At 30.1% G+C, this 21,963-nt stretch overlaps 1 protein-coding gene across 2 annotated transcripts; it reads left to right on the top strand.

Annotated features, from left to right (window-relative positions):
• The first annotated feature begins 287 nt into the window (after nucleotides 1-287).
• On the top strand, nucleotides 288-21,560 carry LOC126843438 ((11Z)-hexadec-11-enoyl-CoA conjugase-like). Of its 2 annotated transcripts, none has more exons than XM_050580984.1 (6): nucleotides 288-563; nucleotides 16,894-17,197; nucleotides 19,373-19,503; nucleotides 19,580-19,785; nucleotides 20,816-21,001; nucleotides 21,080-21,560. In XM_050580984.1, the coding sequence occupies exons 2-6, from the start codon at nucleotides 16,969-16,971 to the stop codon at nucleotides 21,351-21,353; spliced, it is 1,026 nt and encodes a 341-aa protein (XP_050436941.1). In that variant the 5' UTR covers nucleotides 288-563; nucleotides 16,894-16,968; the 3' UTR covers nucleotides 21,354-21,560. The 2 variants fall into 2 exon arrangements, with proteins under 2 accessions (XP_050436941.1, XP_050436942.1); XM_050580985.1 differs by lacking the exon at nucleotides 288-563 and adding an exon at nucleotides 15,224-15,364.
• Nucleotides 21,561-21,963: the final 403 nt, after the last annotated feature.

Genomic DNA, 21,963 nt, shown 5'->3' with positions numbered 1-21,963 from the left:
TTGAATCAGGGTTCTACGGAAAAATAATGATATCAAGGCGCTCAGGCAAAAATGTATCCCCGGTTTTACGTTGATTGTTACCGCTTATCAGCTGCTGGTTTCGCATTCGCCACGGAGATTGTTATCTGGGTAGTGGGTACGCGGTGCCGCGTCGTGTTCATGCCGGACGCAACGTAGCGACTACGCTGCCCTCTTGTTGAGTAAAAATTGGAAAAAAAAAAATTAGCGTTTGCGTCGCGGTGGGGCGACGGCGGTACATCTGCGCGTACGCTTGTGCTGCTGCTGTTGCCGGTTACGCATTGTGTAGAACACATTTTGTATGCTTTGGTAGCTCAGAACGGAGTGCCGCAACGTCCACCAGGCCCCAATAATAACCGTTTATAAAGTGAATCCGACCGACGGCCGGGTTCCAGTCTGCCAAAAGTATACGTGGTGCGTGTACATAAAATTAATATAAGAATAAAATAGTTGCAAAAAACAAAAAAAACAGAAGAAACCGATTTGTTCGTGTGGCGTACACGGCCCAACAGAGAGAAGGATTTACACGTCGAACTACCTTCGAAGTGAGTACACTCTTGTAATTACTACTATATAATAGAATAATATACATTATGTATACGTTTTGTAAATTACAATAGTCGGCGGCGGTAGATTTTTTTAAGGTTAAATTCCTCGCTCATATTTTTGGTTATGTTCGATTATAGCCGTTGGAAAGAACCGCTGCCGTCGCCGCCGCCGTCGTCGTGGCCACCCCTCCCCGAGCATGTGTCATTTTGAAAATCAATAGCACCACGCCGCTTCTTACTAGATACTACGCCTTTGCCCTTGCACACTATGTGTTAAATAAAAAACGTTAACCTAAAGATTCCACCACCCGTTTTTGTATTCTCGTCGGTTTTTTCGAATATTTTGTCAGAAAATTTGCAAATACAGTTTTTTTAAACCAGCGTCTACGTACGCGTAACGGACGGGTTCTTTTTTATTTAAACGTCTCCCCTTCCCATTTTAACTAGGTTTTTTTAATCGTCGTGTACTCCACCCGTCCGTTAGTGGCATTGACCTCTGCTATTAACACGAAAGACAGTAGACACACTATATATATATATTATATGTGTGCATACTGCATAGATACATCACATGATGCGGCACACGAGCTGCAAAGTATCGGCCAGTACGCACATTTGAAATTATTATTGCTAGTTGTTTGCTCTGCTAAACGGGTTTCGTTCGGCCGCGAAATTCTAAAATGTTTTCTTCTTTTTACCTTTTATTACCTTTTTACCTTTTTATCTCTCTCATTTTTTCTGCTTCGCCGTAATCTACCGCTGTACACTGTTCCGTCATTATATTTGTATACATATATTTATAGACAATCGATGAACAATGAACCGTTGCATAGCTGCGCGGTAATGTTTTTTTCCTAATATATTTTGTTATACCTATCTACGTACCTACTATATATTTACTATATATTTTGTAATTATGTGTAACGAAAACCTGTTGTGTATTATTGCCGTTGTCCGTCGCGTTCCGTTGAAACGTGTACGACAGACAATTGCCCAGTAGGTGGTAGTTGTGGTGTGGACATGGATTTTTACAGACAACTTTTTTTTATCCCCTTGAAAATTTAATTCGCAGGTCGAATTAAGCGTTTAATTGCCCCATTCACCCACTACATGACTAAATTGATGATCACTTAAATTGTAATATTGAACCTTTTAGTTTAAATTTTAATCTCGAAAATGATTAATTATTAAATTGAATATTGCTGTATGGTATAATATTCTAAATTATTATATTAGCATACGAGATAGATGGTACATAATAATGTCATGACGGCCGATAATTACATTTTACCAGGTCCAGGACAAAGTTTTAGGATTTCATGCGTGGCGGGAGGGGGGAGTATATAACAAAAATCATGAATGATCTCGTTTGTAATTAGGTGAATTATTGTTTGTATGGAAATGCGGTAACCAAATCGCTCGGTCGGTTTTCCATCACATTTTGATAAGGTTAATGCTTGATATTGTACATTTTGTATTCTAATTTTCGGCGATTCGACGGATAGTCGCTAGGCACAGACCAGTCAGGGTCAATGCCAGTGTGGAATAACCGTGCAAAATCTGTTCCGCCGGTCGATTTTTAGATTCAATTTTATTTCCATTAGTTTTTATTGTTCAAGCACTAAGCGAAAGTATAATTTTTAACACATCCTGAAAAATGTTCAGTGTGCAAAAAAAATAAAAAATTGTTCTCGTACGATAAAAACGTTGTTTGGTCTAATTTATTACTGATTTCACTAAAAACCAAAAGCTTTGATTAAAATATTCGAATTAAAATTATGACTGGGCAATGTATAATTAATTGAAATAAAAATTACATTGCTTTGACCCTCCCCCTCACTTTTGGGGTTTTATAAGTTTTAATACTGAAACCTAGAAATTAAATCAATCAATGTCTTAATAAAATTAGAAGTATTTTTTATCACATCGGATGCCTAAGGATAGTAGATTGGTAGTCGGTTTATTCTTATATTCGGTTGTCAAGTATATGGAAACACGATTTTATCCGTAATTATGAAAAAAAAATATTAAAATTTCATGTACGTGCTAATTTTTATTCTTATGTGACTTATGTGTTATTAAGATTAACTGTGTCGCGATGAATGTTTGTAATAATAATAGATAATCGCTAACAAATTATTTTTGTATTGATTTAAATACATGGTTGCCAATAGGCGGAATTTCCGCTTTAACAGAAAATATGAGAAAGAAGGAGGGCAGAAAAAAAGTAAAAGAGATCAGAGGTAAGGGATAAAGGAATAGGTATATCTGAAATGAATGATAAGTGGCAGAAAGAAAATGTAAAAATTAGAAATCTGTAAGAGAAAGGAGGAGAAAATGATTCAAATTTTAAAAACAATTATGCCTTTACACTCAATAGTATTAAGTACCGTTATATTATGAATTTTAATCAAATGTAATCAAAATTTGATGTATACAATTAATGCATTTTCTGTATGTTGATGATTCACATACCAGTGCATGTCCACATACATCGGTGGTTGTTGACATTAATTATGAATAAATAAAAGAGCACCTTGTTGCATGGATGAAATATTATGATGAAACATTTTTTCGTTGGATTAAAAAATGCAATAGAACTGTGGTTGTACGTTATAACCGCTAATTGTATTGCCGTTCTTAATTTGCTTTGTAGCTATGACCTTCAATTACGATAACCTTCGATTTGCAATAAGGTTATTTTAATTTTATTTTAATACATATTAGTATTCTGTGATGTTGATGGTACATGACAGAACACAAATGTGAACTATTTAAACATTATTTTTTCTAAAATTAAAAGTTAACGTTTTCAATAAAAAAAAATTATCACTTAATTTAAAAATAAAAAATAAAAATCTAAAAAAATTTGCTCGACTTTATATTTGCTGAGTAAATTATTCATTTTTGAATCAATCATGTGATGTATACGTAGGTTTAATTATTGGTTTCTGAACTTTGCACTTTTTTAGTTTTAAAATGATAATATTGGCAGTTAGGTAATTATTTCACTCTTCTTTATAGTTATTTAGAGATAGAAAGACAAAAGAAGCTATAATATAAATAAATAAAACCTAACTATGTGTATTTATTAATTTTTTAATTATTAATTATTATTGTATTATAAATCAATACAATATAATCATTATTGTAGTTAGAGGTATGTTAGATATTATTACATAATATCTAGCAATATTTTTAACCTATCAATATCATTCATCAATAAGCCAATTATTTTAGTTTTTCCGTTTTATACTAATATTATCGTACAACTAATTATCATTATTGATTATAAGTAAACGAGGTTAACAAATAGCAAATTTAAATAGGTCGACAAAAAAAAGTTGTAACAGCTTTATTAATATATATGATAAATAAATACACCAAGAAGAGTATCGTAGAATTTGATCAAATTTTAACAAATTTACTTAAGCTGTAATGTGTTATAAATATATTTCTAATTTTGTGCTGGTCCTTACTGGAAACGATTTTTTGTTATTTTTCGACTAGTTTGGAAATTTTTGACGGTCTATATTAGTGTGTTATCTTATAAGAAGCGGTTATGATTGTGGTTGAAATGTTGTCTAGGTATTAACTATTAACCAGTACTGTTGTATCACAATTTTTTTTTATAATGTTAGGATTGTAATATCTGTATATTTTATTATCCAAGATTATATCTAGTTATTACAAATTATATTATATTGTAGTAATTTTAAAAACGCGTTTGAATTACTTGTCATTGAACGAACATTTTACTATTCCACGTAACAAGTTTGAATATGAAAAGAACGATAGTTACTTCAAGTTTGTCGTTCAGTGTCATGAGACGTAATACAGATTTTTTTTAAAAATAATAGTGTGTTAAGATCTCTTGTAATTTTGTTCAGCCCTTAATGCTATAATGTAATGAAATGGGAGAGAGATCTTATCATAGTCAGTAATAGGTTAGGTTTAATTTCTCTGTCGAGATTATGGTTTCTAAAAACAATCAAATTAGTTAAATTCGTCGTGCCTTGTATCGCCTCACACTGGTCTAGAATCCAAAAAAAGCGAACGAAAATAATATCTACTAAGTTTTTTATTAAACCCGTCAAAATAGATCGAATTATATGTTTTTGTGGTTGCTGAATTAAAGTTGTAAATCATTTTTTTAATCATCCCCTACTTAAGGAAGGTTAGGATCAATTTATTTCAGTGTAAGGTATATATTATAATAAAGGTATATTTTCAGTATAGGTACCTTATTTTATAACGTACACTCTCTGAAAATAGACCAATAATGACTATTAAGCACAATAGTGGTCTAACGAACCAATTAAAACAACATTTAAAATTGGTAAATTTATTTTATTAGAATAATAAAAATATTTCTAATTTAATTTAATTTTACTAAAAATTAATTATTTAATAAGTCAAAAAAATAAATTAGTAATTAAATCAATGAAAATAAATGTAATTAAGTTCATTTTAATATTTAACTTTAAATTCATATTTTTTATTTGTTGGTTAGGTAACTATTGTGATCAACGCTGTGCGCCTCATTACAGCAATTATTTAGTAATAAACTATAACACCATAACTTTAATTGCAGGAATTGGCAACTAAAATATAATACTATATCATCCTATACCAGTTATTCGTGTGATTAGATAACATGAAATAAATGTTCAAGGCTTGTGTTAATGTTAACTATAAATGTATTGTTTAATTTATAGAATAATTAACCACACAAAACTTACATTTTCCTGTATCAAAACTCTGCGAAAAAATAATTAAACTCGACGAGATATTAAGTGGATATTAAGTGGATCACTTCAAGTTGATCATCTTGTATTAAATATTACATGAAAAAATATATATTTTTTTATGTGAACATAATAATGGTTATAATGTCGTCACCAAATTGGTCTGGACGCGTGATGCGCAAAATATTGATTTTTATTTCTAAAGTAATAAAATGTACCTATGACGGTTATAATGTACCACCGAGGTCACGTCCATAATCTCATTGTGTAGCATTCGGTTAAGGTCGTTGACTTGCCTAATCCACACAAATGAACTTAGATATTTTTTTCTTCCGTTTAATCCCCGTAAAAACTCAGTACAACACTATTATTAAGCCATAATAAAAAATCGATCTTGCTTACTGCTTGCCGCGCTGCAGTTGAACGAGAATCGATTGTCAACGTCTTTACGCTACTTATGTGTCGTAGGAAGCCTTAAAAAAAATTCATAGAAAAGACGGTGGCACAAATACATTTGTTAGTGTGACCGTTTAAATTGTCGAATAGGTTTCAAAGCTTTAACGATTCGGATATATTATGGATAATATGATATATTTTATATTATGACATCATCGGATTTTTATAATTATATAATTACAAAAAATCCCAACCCAAAAAAACTTAAAAAATATGGGTTTTGTAAGTTTACGCTTACTCAAAAGAAAAAAAATTGACTGTCGAAAAAAAACCTCAGAACCATCTCTGCAATATATTTTAGCCTAGCATGGATTGTAGTAGAAATTGTAATTTATTCGATAATTTACTTTGGTAGATCTGTTGTATAACATTCGATTAAGATATTATTGGATTCAAAGCACGAATAACCGGGACGTCATTGGTCCATACCCTTATAAGCTACAACAGCCAAAATAATAGCTTATTTATTTTTCATAGCACGATTGCCGTTCGTAGATTAGGTTGGTATCATGACAAAACTTCCAACATATTTTTATAAATTCGTTTTCTCCGAGACGTTTTTACACCGAGTAAAAAAAAATATCTCGCACCTAGAATCCGAGAAAAACACCGTATTTCTTTACCAACTTTACACATTTTTTACTTGATAATACTACTAATATTTACAATACACTTTGATGATTGATCTGTATAAAGTTTCACACTGCTGCTTTTATTACCATGCTGACGATAAGGAATTTGATCTTTGCTAATTTTGCACATAATGTAAGACTTTCCCGTTTAAAGGTCGGGGCACGTTTTAAGCGGTTTCATCTCATCGAGAAATGAATTAACGAGTGCTATTTACACATTATGATGTTATACAACGTGATGTTTTTTTTTATTCAGTATAGCCTATGAACTTACTTCAAAGTCTGTTCTGTAATCTCATCGTTTTCACATTCTTTCGGAAAGCAGTGCGTTCCCTGTACAAACAACACCTATAATCATCATGTGTGCTTTTAATAGCGATTATCAGTATCATCAGTAAAAACACAAAAGGCTGTCATATTATATAACACCCGGTGGTTAACCGTTAAATTGCAGTCTGTGCAAGGAATATTGTAGAAATATTTTTATAAAATCGGTTAGACATGTACACTACCGTTGTATTTCAATAGTTGCAAAAAAAAAAAAGGTTTCTTTTGATTTTGGGATGTTTTCATTGTAACACGGCTGACACACGACGGGCAGCGGGCTCTGTTTCAATACTAGGAATACCGAATAGATTTTGCGCTCAAACTCTTAACAGTGTTTTAACTAATATCGTCCTATACATTTTTAAAATACTATAGTTTATGAATATTGAATAGATAATATAGCTTATCTACAACATACGTCCCCATTTACTTTTATAAAACCACTCGTTTTATGGAATTTTTTAAAAAAGAAAAAAAAAATCTATTAATTACAGATTAATATTTGTCCGCGTGTCATTCGAATATATATATATATATACATAGCGAATAATCGTATTGCATTTTATTATTTCATAAATTTATTACTACCGAACAATGTGGTGTATTTGATCAAATAAAACGGGCATTTTTGCACGGTTTACAAATGAAGAGAACGTGGATGGCTTAGCCGTTTTGCCGTATTGCAGTGTTACAAACTTAATATCTGTTGTGGTGTATATGTATAATGGTTGGAAGGATAATATTTTTCAACTATCCTGTTAGTCAAAAAGAATTAATTAGGATTTGTATTGTTTTACAACGTGCTCGATGTCTGTTGACTAATCTCATCGTGTCACATTGACACGATTTTTACCTTTATACGGTTATGTTTTATTTGGTGTTATTATAGTAAACCACTTGAAAAAAATGTAATACTATAACACTCGAGTACTACAATCAACTATTTGTTTAATCGTAGGTATCTGCCTAAAGTTAACTACAACATCACAATACATAGTGTGTACCAAAACATATTATCGTCATATAATGTGTTTGTTTGATAAAAAAAAGAGGCTCTAAAAATCAAGGGGGATATTCCTAAGCGGATTGATTGCGTTTACCGTTAATACGTTTTGATGGTATTTTTTTCAAGTTTACATTTGACTTCGCGGTGAAAACTAGAATGAATAAAACTCTTTTGTTTCATTTCTATCATAATAAGTCATTGTTTCTCACATATTTGATTAAATGTCCTAGAATAACGGGACATAAATAAAACCGGCTTTATTTCTAGTTAAAATGTGTCACATTACCTTTTTTTTTTTTTTTTAAAACATGTCTAGAAAGATGTACTTTTCTAAGTACTGAAAAGTTTTAGCCTGTAAAAGTAGGCACACTATACACAATTGTAAAACAGCAATTTATTTAAAACATTCTAGAGCAAAGCTATAGAAATTTGAAAACATGTAGAAATGCAATACTCTATGAAAATCGATGGTATTTCATTTGATTCGCCTGTTTAAACCAAAAAATGTTCTACTTAAAATATTGGTCGGTCACCATTCAGATTTAAATAATTTCTTTTCGAACTAGCGAATAATTAGTATTCACTGTACAAAATAAAAGTACAGCTAAAATAGTTGGTTTAATAAAATCAATCAACATCGCAACTAAACTCTTATCTGATGTAATGAGGCCGACAATAATGATAAAACCGTAACTAGTGATGATAAATTGGCACAAAATGATTTTTTTTATAACGGTTAATTCTGCTCGTTTTAAATTATATCAAAAGTAACACTGTGTCCTGGATTAAAATTTAAGAATAAATTTATTATACACAAATACCGGAAAAAAGTTGATAATTTATTTAAAAAAACGTAAAGTAATAATTGCTGTAAAAAAAACCTGCCAATCACATAAAAAACATTTAATTTACTTAGTTTATTTATTTTTAGTATAATATCAAGTGTAATTATAATGGTAACAAATGTTTCACTTCATCGCTAAGTGTACCTTGGTTATTAAAAGATATATTAAAATAATAGTTAAAATCAGCTATATAGTCAATATATTGTGTACTGTATCCGAAGTCAAAGCTCAAATTTTAATGGCGGTATACAATTTTTTTAATTTTTTTTCTTCTTTATTTTTGCATAAATCATATTATGTTTCTTACAATGTCGTAATACATCTTGTAAGTTGAATGCAAAATATTAAATAACATATCCGTTACATTTCCCTTCATATTATACTTGTAAGGTCTGTGTCAGCGTGCAAATTATCAGAATATGTTTATTAGTTCAAATTTAAATATGAACAGTGTACTTAGTGCACTGGATTTAGGATTAAAATGAATATTTTAAGCAACTGAACCCAATTTCATCAGACATCTCCCTTACGTACAAAAGTGATTGTATTACTGGTAATCCTGAGACAAAATTTTTAAGTTTTATTTTTTCTTGTTTAAACACAAGAAGTAACTACACATGTAGTAACAGCATCAATTGTTTTAATAGTACAGATCGTACAATATTCATACAAATTCTTATTAAGCTATAATGACCCACCAAAAATTATACAATTTAAAAGTTTTATGCGGTTTCTAAATTATTGGATTTAAACCAATGTCCGAAGTGTAATTTGTAGAAAATTCATGCTAAAATAATCCAGAAAAATAATTAGTAAATGTATGAAATTATAATTGGCGGTCCTTTAATAGGTACAGCAAACCTATGTATCATATTTAAACATGGATTTTGTGTGTAGTGAAGTTGGAACAAGTTATTTGTTTAGCATTTTTCTTCTATCAAAGCAATTCAAGTATTTAATTAATTTCTTGAAATTACCAAAAGGGCAATATTCATATTCTATTCATTTGTACGCAATATTTATATTTACTTTAATCGTATTTTACAGCTGTTCTCAGCTCTAAAACATATATTATTTGCGTACATTACTTAATCATAACATTCTTATGAACACAAGTTTTATTAACACTCAAGGTTTCTGAATGTAGCTGTTACGAGTACAAACGCATAATAAATACTCATCAGAAAAAAACCTTTTTTAAAAATACGTTATTTTTGAATAAAAATTTGATTAGTATTTATGAATCTCTCTCTTTTACGATAAATAATAAGGGTTAAAAAATGTATACTGCATAATTATAAACTTTTTTTTTACTATAGATTTTTTAAATTAATGCATGTAAAATAAGTATGGCAATGTTGTGAATTTAATTTACTTATGTTTTAACTACTATAATATTATAAAATATTATATTAATAATTTACTAAATAAAATAATTGTGCTATTTATGTTATTATTATTTTTAATAATTAAAAATGTTAAGTATAACGTATAAAATAGTTAAGACGTAATCATTTGTTTACAGAAACTATTTTTAACAATAATGCTAACATTTGCAAAACAATGTCTAAAAATGATGATCTACAAATCATGTAATTCTTTTATCCTAGCCAATAAATGTTGATATTTGAAGAGTGAATTTGTCAAACGTTCTTAGTGCCAAAGTATAAAAATTGAACTTTATAATTTGATTTGTATTTTATTCATTACCGGAAACACTTAAGCATATTTTTAAGTGTTAAATAAGATTGTTTTTCTTATAAATAACTATTCCTCACTTGACTAATGTACAAAATTGTTTCCCGTAACGCGTGAAATATAAATCAGATTATTAAGTTCAATTTTTAAATTTTGGCACTTAGAACGTTTGTCAAATTCACTTCATTTAAATGTCATAAATTACTGATTTCATATGCTATACAAATTATGGTACTAATTTTTAAGGTAATTAAATAAATATTAAATCGATATTAATCCATACTTATCAGCAAGCACGCATGGTTAGTGGTTAATGAATACTAATAATCATTTGCTGCGTATTTTCTATTTTTATACAATGAGTGGATAGTCAAAGGAGACCATACCTACATAATTTGTCAATATCTAAAAAATAATCTATTGTTTATCTTGTTTGATTTTATTTATTAATGAGGAATTGTTATTACTTTTTTGTAGTCATTTTTTTATTATTACTTTGTAGTAGTTTCTAATGAGCAATTATTATATTTAACGGGATATTGGAAACTTGATAATAGTTTTTAAACATTTATTTACTAGGTATCGATTACTCGGTGAACTTAAATTAAGTCAAACTACTAAATAACCCACTAATAACGTTAACTTGTATCGTCTTGGTGACCCTGTTTTTAAATGGTAGATGCCCGACTAATTTTATAGTAGAGGGTGGTTCTTCACGGAAGTTGTCCGACTGAATATATTACTACACTACGCCATTGGTTCTTGGGACTGATTTATAATTCAAATTGTTTTAAACACGACATTTTATTGATCTTAAGTAATAATATTTTGATTTCAGTACCAGACTGTATAAGTGTGTTAGAGTTTCATAGTCGTACGATCATTAATTTAATATTCACAGAATAGGTAATGAAGTATTATACATAATATTTTCACAATTAAGTAATAATAATTTATAATTATTTTATATTTTTGATACAATAAATAATATATAATACAATCGTAGTATAATATTCTCATAATTACGTTTATGAGATATTCTCATTCAATTATAAAAACATTAATATATTTTTTTAATTAAAATTATTTTTTGTGGAATGAATAAACGGAACAAATAAATATCTCAAATTAGTCTTAACCAGCTTTTATATAATTTTAATATAAAAGAAATGTGCCAATTTTGTTTTGTCGTCACACGTGTCGTTGATAGTCGATACACAACACTTCGAAAAACTTATGAACACGATTTGTTGATACATGATAGGTATGCTATCTGATACGATATGATTTTCCATCAATGCCGTATCATTGTACACTTTGATTCGTCTCTGATTATAGTAGTGTTAGTGGGGGTTTTTTTTTTGTTAAATATCAAACTTACGAATAGGCCGACTATTGCGTTGATTTCGCTTACACTATTTCGGTTGTATACTTAACACGGTGTAAAGAAGCAAGGAGATTGATATTGCATAGTTTTTTTGTCACCTTAAAGGTTTCATAGGGATGCCTTCTGCCCGACGCGCGTACCGATTGTATTTTTAGACTCTGGACCATAGTCAACGCCGCGCCGGTAACTCTAGTAATCGTCTCGGCCAATCCGGGTTAATAGTTTAACCATTGTTGTGGTCACGACTCACGTCATCCCTGCGGCATGCGACAAACGAACGTTGTCTGGCCTGGCCTATTTGATTTATATGGATCTTAATAGTATTATGCGCATTGCACGATTGAATTAATTTCATCCGATGCCGTATTATAACTCGGCAATTCGCTAGCAACGAGTCAAAACCCTTAGAAAAACAGCATTTGCGTTCTATTTTATTGTCGATTTAAAATTGTTCGGAACGAAGTACAGGACAACAAAAAAATATGGTTACCTAAATCGCAAAATAAACCAAATATTTCTCGCTATTTAAAAAATGGCTAATTCGTTTGATTAAATAAGCGATGTATAATATTTTCTAATTTAGCTTAGAGTAGGCGATAACCTTTTTTTTTATAGACGCCTGACCGGATGATATAATATAGATTTATGGGTAAAAACTAAGCAATATTTCAGTTTAGGACGGGAACAAGGGTGAAGTGAAGTACTGTTTTAATCCACGCGCACTACTCAATCGCGCTCTATCTCAAGTAATTATCTAAAACTCGTTATCGACAAGTCAAACTTTTCAGCATATTATATTCTTAAATTGAACATTTAGTAATATTTACGTTGCCGTTTATGTTTCAAAAGTCGATAACTGTAAAATACATATAAATAATATAGTAATTTTATAATATTGTAAAAGAACATAAATACAAATGAAAAACTATTAAATTGTTATTACTTTCCTAGAAAATAAGTGTCTAATGTTAAATTGATCATCCTATTTACAACATGATACTTCAATAAATTTGAAAACTTTTTTAACTTAAATTTGTACAATAATTTTTAGATGGGTCATATTTTAATGTGCGGGCTCTTGATATTCTACACGTTTATATACAGTGTGGTCAATAATTAAGTGTTCCACTCATTTTATTGAAAAGTAATTCCACTTTTATAGTTTTGTAAAGAATTTTTGTTTATGTTATTTTTACAATATTACAAATTATTATCATCTTTGTAAGTCGTTTGGACATTGCAAATGTATATTGCTGCTGTTAATGTTACACCTTCTTTTTTATTTTTATTATTTTAGTCGTAGGTATAAAGAAAAGTACGAATTTCATTGAAAATGGTTAAAATGCGTAAGAAAAAAAGGTTTGAACACGTAGTATTAAGTAATGAATTTAAATATATTAAACATCCTGGTAATTATTAAAAATTAGTAATATATTGTTGAGAATTTTAGAAATAACAATCCGTGCGTAATTATTTATTTAAAAAATTACCGTAAAAATTAACAGTTAAAGTTATTTAGTCGACTTCAAGACATTTTTTCTACGACTTGAGTTTTTAATTAAGAATAAACTTATGTTGAAAATTATTGTTTCGGATTTATTGCAACTCAGTATTTGATCGTGTTATCATATGGTATTTATTGGACATAAGCATATATTGTCAAAAACTATTAAGTATCAATAAGTGTCAATTATATGGATTTATTATCCAAATTATTAATAGATGTACAATGTAAATCAAGTTTTACAGCCAAAATATGTAATTTTTTAGGTGTACTTTATGGTTTATGAATGTATCTTGTATCCACATCTGACGGTATTTTTATTTTTCGCAACTGATTTGTTAAAATGTGAAGCTATTGAATAATTAGCTCTTATCTATTATGTTAATCATTGGTTCTTATTTACAATTTATTACAAACGTTGTTTAGCTAGTATTGTATTTAATATAATATGTCCTATTGAGTTTAATTGTAGTAATTTAAGAAATAAAAGAGTAGTCGAATGTGCCAAAAAAAAAAAAATATATATATACACATCTTCCCGTAAAATGGGCGTTTTGCCCACCGTGTACAGTGGCGTTTTAATTTTATTTGGGCGTTGTAGAAACTTCCAAATGAACCCTTCGGTTTAATATGCATTATCTTAGTTATTATTGTTGGTTTGTCGAACGTTTAATGGCAAACACAATACAATCGTTTTACAACCTCTAAATATTGTTTGTAATTTCATAAGTGGAGCCGTATTTTGATTTTTTAGCGTTGTATTATTTTATGGTGATGTGTATTGATTAGACAACAGGTATATATTTTACTTGTACATCGCATTGCATTCAGGTCATTTAAATGTGTAAAAAACTATTTCTTCCGTTTTGTCAGCGTTATTGTTTTCATGTATCATACAAGGTCGTGCGTTATGATTTAACTGTTCAGCTGTGTCCAAATTATAAATGCCACGTTTTACATCTTCCTCACGTGCGCAACAGCCAACATGCTGTACTTACTGTTAATAGGTATTCTGAAAATTCGATAACCAATAATATATATATATTATGCGCAAATTGATCAGATCTATGATAAAACAAATATTACTCAGGCCTCGTTAATAGAATATTATCATAATAAAAATGTAGACTATGTATTTTTGTTATCTAGGATAACTTGAATTCTACTAGCGTTACATAACCGGTGTGTACGTGATATCAATGAATTGTACATTTCTACAACTCTTATAGAAGAGTCGGTAGAAATTTAGCGGTTTCTTTTAAACGTAATTTACTAGTGTCCCGCTTTGACTAATTAATTGAATAGACAATATTATATTCAATTCTAATAAACTGCTATTTAAGCAATACATTGTTTGTGCAACCTGGCATAGGTGTCGTGTGTGTCGTGTGTGTGTGTGTGTGTGTGACATCGTCTTTCCGTAAACGTCACTGTAGGTGACGACATGTTATTATACTACATATTTTAAATAACTAATATTGTCAATCGATTTTGGAGATGGATATCGATGAAGTCGGACGGTTATTATGATAACCAGTCGGTCAAGTACGAATTATAATTTTTGTCTCTGGTCTGTTGCCAATAATTATCAACGAGTACTGAGTAGTGTAGTGAAGTTTTTGTCACCGGTCAAGTTTTCGGATTCGCGGCACCTCTTCGGTTGGCCTCGACCGAATTTTATTTTTGTAGTAAAAAATAAATAAACCGTCGATAACGACAGTGATTTTCCGCTGACTGGCCAGTGGTGTTATAATTTTCTCATTGGAGTAGGTGAACTTCTTGTGTTTGTGTGTGTACTACATTGTATAATATTATATTAAGGTAGGGGACCGGCTGTTTAAAACGAAAACCCGTTTCCACGACGGTCGTGGACAAAATATATTCATCGAGAAACGTTGCCAGTTAAAACAGTTTGTGAACAAGTGGTGGTTGTAGCAGCGCATAATATTATAGATGGGTACATAAAATAATATAATCGTACTATATTATCGACTGAAAACCGACCCGGCTTGTAACGGCTCGCCGGCGAGCACTCGGCACTAGTCATTCAACGGTCTCCGGCAACGCACTTATCTATATTAAAAAAAAAAAAGTATAATTTAGTGTTTCACATTTTTTTTTTTTAAAGTTTACCGTTCAAACGGTGGTTTAACGTTGGCATGTGCATTTTGTGGAAATAACTCTGCAAAAATCTGGTCAGTGTATTTTATGTCTTAAAGAGTTTTTGTAGGTTTAATACTCATCGAACGTGAACTCGAATTCGCTATTGTCATTTTTTTTTCTTGTTAAAAATTCCCCATAGATCTAATTTATTTATGTACAATTTAAATGTAATTCTAATTTTAATTTTTAATATACTTTTAAAAATGTTTAAACCAACATTTTTTTTTTTAAATTTTCATTTAGTTCAATTTTTTTTTTAACTTTCTTATTTATGTACAATATTACAGTCCACACATACATAGTACAACCAGACGCGGTATATTATATTTCTATATCAAGAGAGAGGTCTATCTTTTTATGCCAACTCAGTAGTTTACCCGACTTTGATACACATTTCGAGTCGGATGTCTAAGTTTTAATATAATCTGTGATAATACCTTATGTGAACTATGAAAATCGTTGGTAATTTTATTTTGGCCACTCCGCTCGGTTGGACCGGAACGTACAAACCCGACGGGTCGTGGGAAGGGTTCGGCGAAGGGTTTTGGTTTTATTATCCTTACAAGTACCCTAAAAATTTCTTTTTATCGAGCGGATTTTCCACAAAGGCCGCGACCGTTTCGATGGCATGATTTTTTAATTATCCGAGATATCCTTGGGCATTTTAGCTTTTATTTTGCCGCTTTTTTATTTCACAAAGAACCGTAATAATATGTTCACAGCAGTCGCGTGTCAGTCAACGGTTGTGTGTTAATCCGTTGTCGGGACAACACGGTCACAAGAATTTTGTAGATGAATTAATATTAGAACCATTATTATATTGTAAGTTCGACAGTAGAGTAATGTCGTATAGATGTCGCACGCTTAGTTTTAAACCATATTAACTAAAAAAGTAAGTTTTTCAGGAATATCGAAACACTTATTTTCATGTCATGTTATGCTATAGGAATCTGTTTTTTTCGTCCATGCAGCTTCGTTTGTAGAATCCGAATCTAACTCGACTAAAAAGCAAAATTAAACTGTTTGAGCTAACGCAGCACAGTGGTCTAGAATCCGAAAATTATTAGTTATGATTTTTTTACGAAAGTCGACTACCAACATTTTTAAAAAGTTTTTAACCAAAAAATTAGTAGATATTTACCTGTGAGCGATGTATAACGACTCGTTGGCGACAGCACCACTACTGAACTAAGTGGTTGTCCTTTAATCGACCTCGAAAATGTAGAAGAAACACATTCTCTAGGTCGAAAAAAAAAGTCGATACTAAAAATAACGTCAACACGTTTTTATCGGGGTGTGACCCTGAGTAAAATGATGACCGCTCTAGATGGTTGATACAACTTTTAGGTCTAACAATACCCGTTTCATGTGTTGGTCACCATTTTTTTCTTTTTTTACATGGCTTTAGCTAGCGTCGGTGTGATGCGCTCGGTATAACATTTTGTACCAAGGTACAAAATTTTGATTTGATGGTTGGCAATTTAAAAAAAAACTTTTTTTTTATGCTTTTTAATACAATATTATATCGATTAACGGATGTCGTTTTGAATTTTGTCCACAGTTAACGCGTGAATCCCAGTACGTGTACATAGGATATATTTAATTCGGATAAGACACCCACTGGTTTTATTACGAGATGGGCGTACAACTGAGATCAAAGGGCGAAGAGTCTGTCGCCGAACCGTTGATCGAAAACAACAACAAGGAAGAAGACTTGTTGGAGGAACCTCTGAAACCGCAGGGAACGCCGCAAAAGCGAGAAATCATTTGGTCCACCGCCATATACTTGACCACTTTCCACGTGCTAGCCGCAATATGTACGGTTCTCTACTTGAGAAATGTGAAGTTGGCGACAATTGTGTGGGGTGAGAAACCATAACTCTTAAGTTAGCGAACGCTATGCCAAATAGCGTTTTTTTTCGAAATACGTATTTTATGTACGGACAAAAAGTTTTTACACATTTTATAAAATAAGTTATTCGATTTTCGTCTTCATTATTAATTTTAACGTAAGAAAATGGGTTTTGAGTTTTTGCCTATATCTTCAAAAGTAAGTTTCGCCCCTAAAACCTGACTGCAAGAATACATGTATTCCATAAACAATTTATTGAAAAACTTGACCGAGACTTAAAACTGCATTCATGGCCAAATCTATTCCATACGCTTTTCCAGTCTATTAAAAAGTAAATGGCACGGTGTTAAAATCAAAAGTAAGGCCTAAGATTTTAGATGGCTATTTTTAATGTATTTGGAACTAATGTAGGGGTTGTCTCAGTTAAAAAAAGGACCAACCTTCTATACATACATCCGGAGTTAAAGATAAAAAATCTTATAAACAAAAGTCAAGATCCAATTAATTAAACCTATTGTTCAGGCCCTGATTTAGACATTTTGAACTATAAGTTAAAATATCTTTGAGGGCGCCTATCCATAAGTTAAATAAAAATTAAAAATACCTCCCGAAAATTGTTTTTTCGTTTTACTATTATGTTACTATCATTGGAACCACTTGAATTGAGTAACAATACTGTTTTTTTTAATGGTAGGGGCCACAAATATGTTTAATTTTTACCATCACAGCTGACCATTAAAAGTACTTACCACATTTCAAATTTCAACCCCATTTTTTATAAAAAGTACGGTAACTCCAGACAGCGTACTAAAAACATATGTGGTTTTTTATATTTATTTGCTATTTCGTCTAATAACTAATGTTCCTAGCTGTTCCTTTTTATAACATTAGAAATCGTCCAATATTCCAACCCATTAATAGAACATGAGCCTCATAATAATATTGGTGTTCATTAAATAAATAAAAATGAATATTATATTTATTATAATTAATTTATAAAATGAACATTAAAATTTAAAATTATTATTCAAGGTCATAAAAATGAATTTGTATTGTATTGTTAGGTATACAAGAAGTAAAACTGAATATTCCTTGAATATTTTGAATAATTTGTTTTAGCCTATCTTGTCTGATGGGAAATATGGCTCTGCTATTGTTAAAACTCCAATTAACTACTTATACAAAAAACGAGTAAAATTTTAATAGGAACACTAGTGTAAAAAAAACAGTGTAGGTGTATAAAAATGATGAGAAATTACGGGGAAAAAGTTAAAATACGATAAATGATTAAAAATACATTAAAAAAAAAGTAATTTTTTTGTGGGAAACATAATTTTTTATACATTATAATTTTATTTTATTGTTATAATAAATTATAATTCTTCTTTTAATTATATACAATTATATAATTATTATTATATAATTGTTATAAAAGTAATTATAAAATATGATTAAATTTAATATTATGTTACTTTATGTTTCTTAATTTTCTTCCTTTTTTATTATTTTTTTAAATTTTATGTTTTACATTTTATTCACATTATTATTATGTTTCCAAAAAACCGTTTCTGGCTTTTATAAGTTTTTTAAATATTTTATGTTACAAAATATACTTTCTCAATTTTTCTGAAAAATTATTGTTTTATTTATTTATTTTTTCAAATTTATTATTGAAATAATTTTTTTGGGAATTTTGATTCATAAATTTTACTTAATAATTTATTTATAGAATGAACGAACGAGTAAGTGATATTTGAGCTGACTTATATTATTTTGGGATAATGAAATACATTTTTTTAGCATTATACTTTCGTTTCAAATTTATCAAGTTACTGTATGTATAGATTTTTAGGGTCGAAAAACAAAAAAATAATTAGTTTTGTAATTAGGTCAGATTTATTTTGTTATATTTGAAGTGGCTTTAAATTAACATTGAGATCTATTAACTTTTAAATTTATACGAAAGTATTTGGCTTTTACCATGACCTTAATTATACCCATTAGGTACATTTTATCTTATAAAATATGAGTAAGCGATAATAATATCAATTATTGCGTTAGTATCCTAGAATTGCACTATACTTGTAATAAAATGTATTGATAATGGCATATTGATAATATATTGAAATTAATTTGTTTCTATTTATGATGGTATACATTTTTTAATTTATATTTACTTACGTTACAGGTCTTCTAGTCGGATTTATTGGACAATTTGGTGTGACTGCTGGTGTACATAGGTACTACACTCACAAAGCGTACAAAGCAAAGTTACCAATGCAAGTCCTACTCTTAGCTTGCTACTCTGTTGCAGGACAGGTATTAAATTGTTGTTGACTTCATTATTGTAATTTAAATATTTAGTGCTGACCGGTTTTTGTCTTTATGCTTACAGTATAGAGTTTGGGATTGGGTTCATGATCACAGGTTGCACCACAAGTTCAGTGACACTGACGGGGATCCGCACAACGCCAGTCGTGGCCTGTTTTTCTCACATATCGGATGGCTTATGCAACGTGGTCACCCCGAAGTTCAACGTCGTAGCAAGACTATTGACATGTCTGACGTCGAAAGTGATCCTTTAGTTTGTTTCCACAACAAGTACGTTATTAAAACCACTACCTCATAATTTGATTTTGGCACACATTAGGAGGATGGTCCTGATGTTGTGTTTAGAGAAATGTATTGGTACAATCTATGTATAACTCCCCAAATAGGTTCAAAATGTATACAAAAGTAGACCATCAATCTTATATATGATGTTAACGCCTGCTGCCAGTCGCATACTTTATAGCTACTGTAAAGGCATACAATTAAGAGCATATTGAAATTAATATCAAGATATAGGGTGATATTAATTTCCAGATAGGAGGGCTAAACATATATTTTTCAATGTTTTTTTATTCTATTATGAATTAACAATTTTGGAAATTTTTTTAATAAAATAATCACATAGTTAAAAGTTAAATTCTTCAACGGTATTTGCTGCAAAATCCTCTTACAAATAATATGTCACTTAAAATTTTAAAAAGTTTGAATTTTTAAAATGCTGATTTGCGCCGTGTCAGGTTGTAAAGAGGATTTTTGCAGTAAATATTGTGGAATAATTTTATTTTATGTAGTTATTATATGAAAAATTAGCGGTCTATGCATAATTGACTTCTATCACCGGTAATGTTCCGGAATAAGTAAAATCTATTCATTCTGGAGAATATAAAATATTAAAATAATGTATAAAAATATTTAATAAACAATTTTTTGTTGCTCCGGAACAAATACTTAAGAGACTAGGGAGTCAAATAGGCATTAGTTTTGGAATTAATTCTAATTCACTGGGAAAAATTTGCAATATTTAATTTATTTTCTTTGAACCAACTCGAGAGCCGAAGGGTGTATCGTATATACATATTAAAATTTCACTAAACCTAAAATTGACTCCAACGTTACTACACATACCCACACAGTAATTTAGAAATATTAATATTTTTTAAATGTTTTTATTTTGGAAAATATTATAAATATTAATAACGTGTACTTAAAGTTTTGAAAATAACTCGTGTAATTTTTAAATATATAAAATGTAGGAAATATTTTAAAGATATATGATTGTAATTTTTTTTTTTTTTTGTAGATACTATTGGGTTTTCAAGATACTCATGTGTTTTGTGATGCCAATTGTTGTACCAATTGTTTTCTGGAACGAAAGCTTGATGGAAGCGATTGGTATTAGTGGCGTTTTACGATTTGTGATCTTTACCAACATGACTTTCTCTATCAACAGCTTTGCTCACTTTTGGGGAACTAAACCATATGACAAGTAAATAGATTCTTTTATTCGTAAATTACTTATCGCCAAACATCGAACACGTCAATAACTTTTATGTTTTGTTTTCAGGCGTATCAGACCTGTGCAAAATATGGCTTTGGCAATTTTGACCACCGGAGAAGGATGGCACAACTATCATCATGCATTCCCATGGGATTACAGGGCTGAAGAATATGGCGGCAACATGACCAATCCTACAACATTGATTTTGGATATGTTCGCCAAGATCGGTTGGGTGTATGACCGCAAAACACCATCAACGGACCTTGTCAGAAAAGTAGCTCATACACACGGCGATGGAAGTTGGCCGGAAGTTTCGGAGACGCAAGCTAAATGCAAATAGATCAATATCACCTAAAATGCAATTCTTTTCTAATTTATAAGACTTCATACATTTTTTAAATGCCTTCGTAGAATGTTATTTAATATCTAATGATTATGAAGACTACTATAGAAAACATTTTTTGTACAACTGTAAAATGATAAGAATCTTAAATGGCATTCAGTATTTTGATAGCTTGGCGTTAATTTAAATTTTGGTTTAATTTAATAGTATTTTTTTTTTTTTTTTAGATAACACCATTGGGTAATTGTTTATTTTTTAAAAAATATTACGCTTATAATTTGATGATCATGGAAGTTACAAAAAAAAGTATCTGGATATTATTCCAATTTTGTAATGTGTTGCGAAATGTGAATTTCATTATCGTATTTATTAATGCTCAAATAGTATTACCCAGTAGTGTTATAGTTCCCTTTTGTTTTTTTAATAATATAATAGATTCTTGCAAACTTGAGTTTCTTGAGTAAAAAAAAAAAATAGATAAATAAATAATAGCTCACGTGTGTTGGCAAACATGAACTAATACTAGTAAAACGAATTAGTGTAGTTGGTGGTAGACTACAGACACAATGTAAAACGCTAAGATTCAGACACAACTCCTTAGACCTTA

This window comes from Adelges cooleyi, unplaced genomic scaffold (assembly GCF_023614345.1).
Source record: "Adelges cooleyi isolate 19-005CV unplaced genomic scaffold, UGA_ACOO_1.1 ACOO_flye_CR_arks_rails_tigmint_CR_PRNA_574, whole genome shotgun sequence".
Taxonomy (NCBI): domain Eukaryota; kingdom Metazoa; phylum Arthropoda; class Insecta; order Hemiptera; family Adelgidae; genus Adelges; species Adelges cooleyi.
This window is presented reverse-complemented; position numbering and strand designations above follow the sequence as displayed.

Bases quoted from the DNA above. Each gene is read 5' to 3' on its own strand.
- LOC126843438 (XM_050580984.1), top strand. From the start codon at position 16,969: ATGGGCGTACAACTGAGATCAAAGGGCGAAGAGTCTGTCGCCGAACCG. The intron at 17,198-19,372 runs GTGAGAAACCAT...CTTACGTTACAG, and splicing joins GTTGGCGACAATTGTGTGGG to GTCTTCTAGTCGGATTTATT. The intron at 19,504-19,579 runs GTATTAAATTGT...TTATGCTTACAG, and splicing joins GCTACTCTGTTGCAGGACAG to TATAGAGTTTGGGATTGGGT.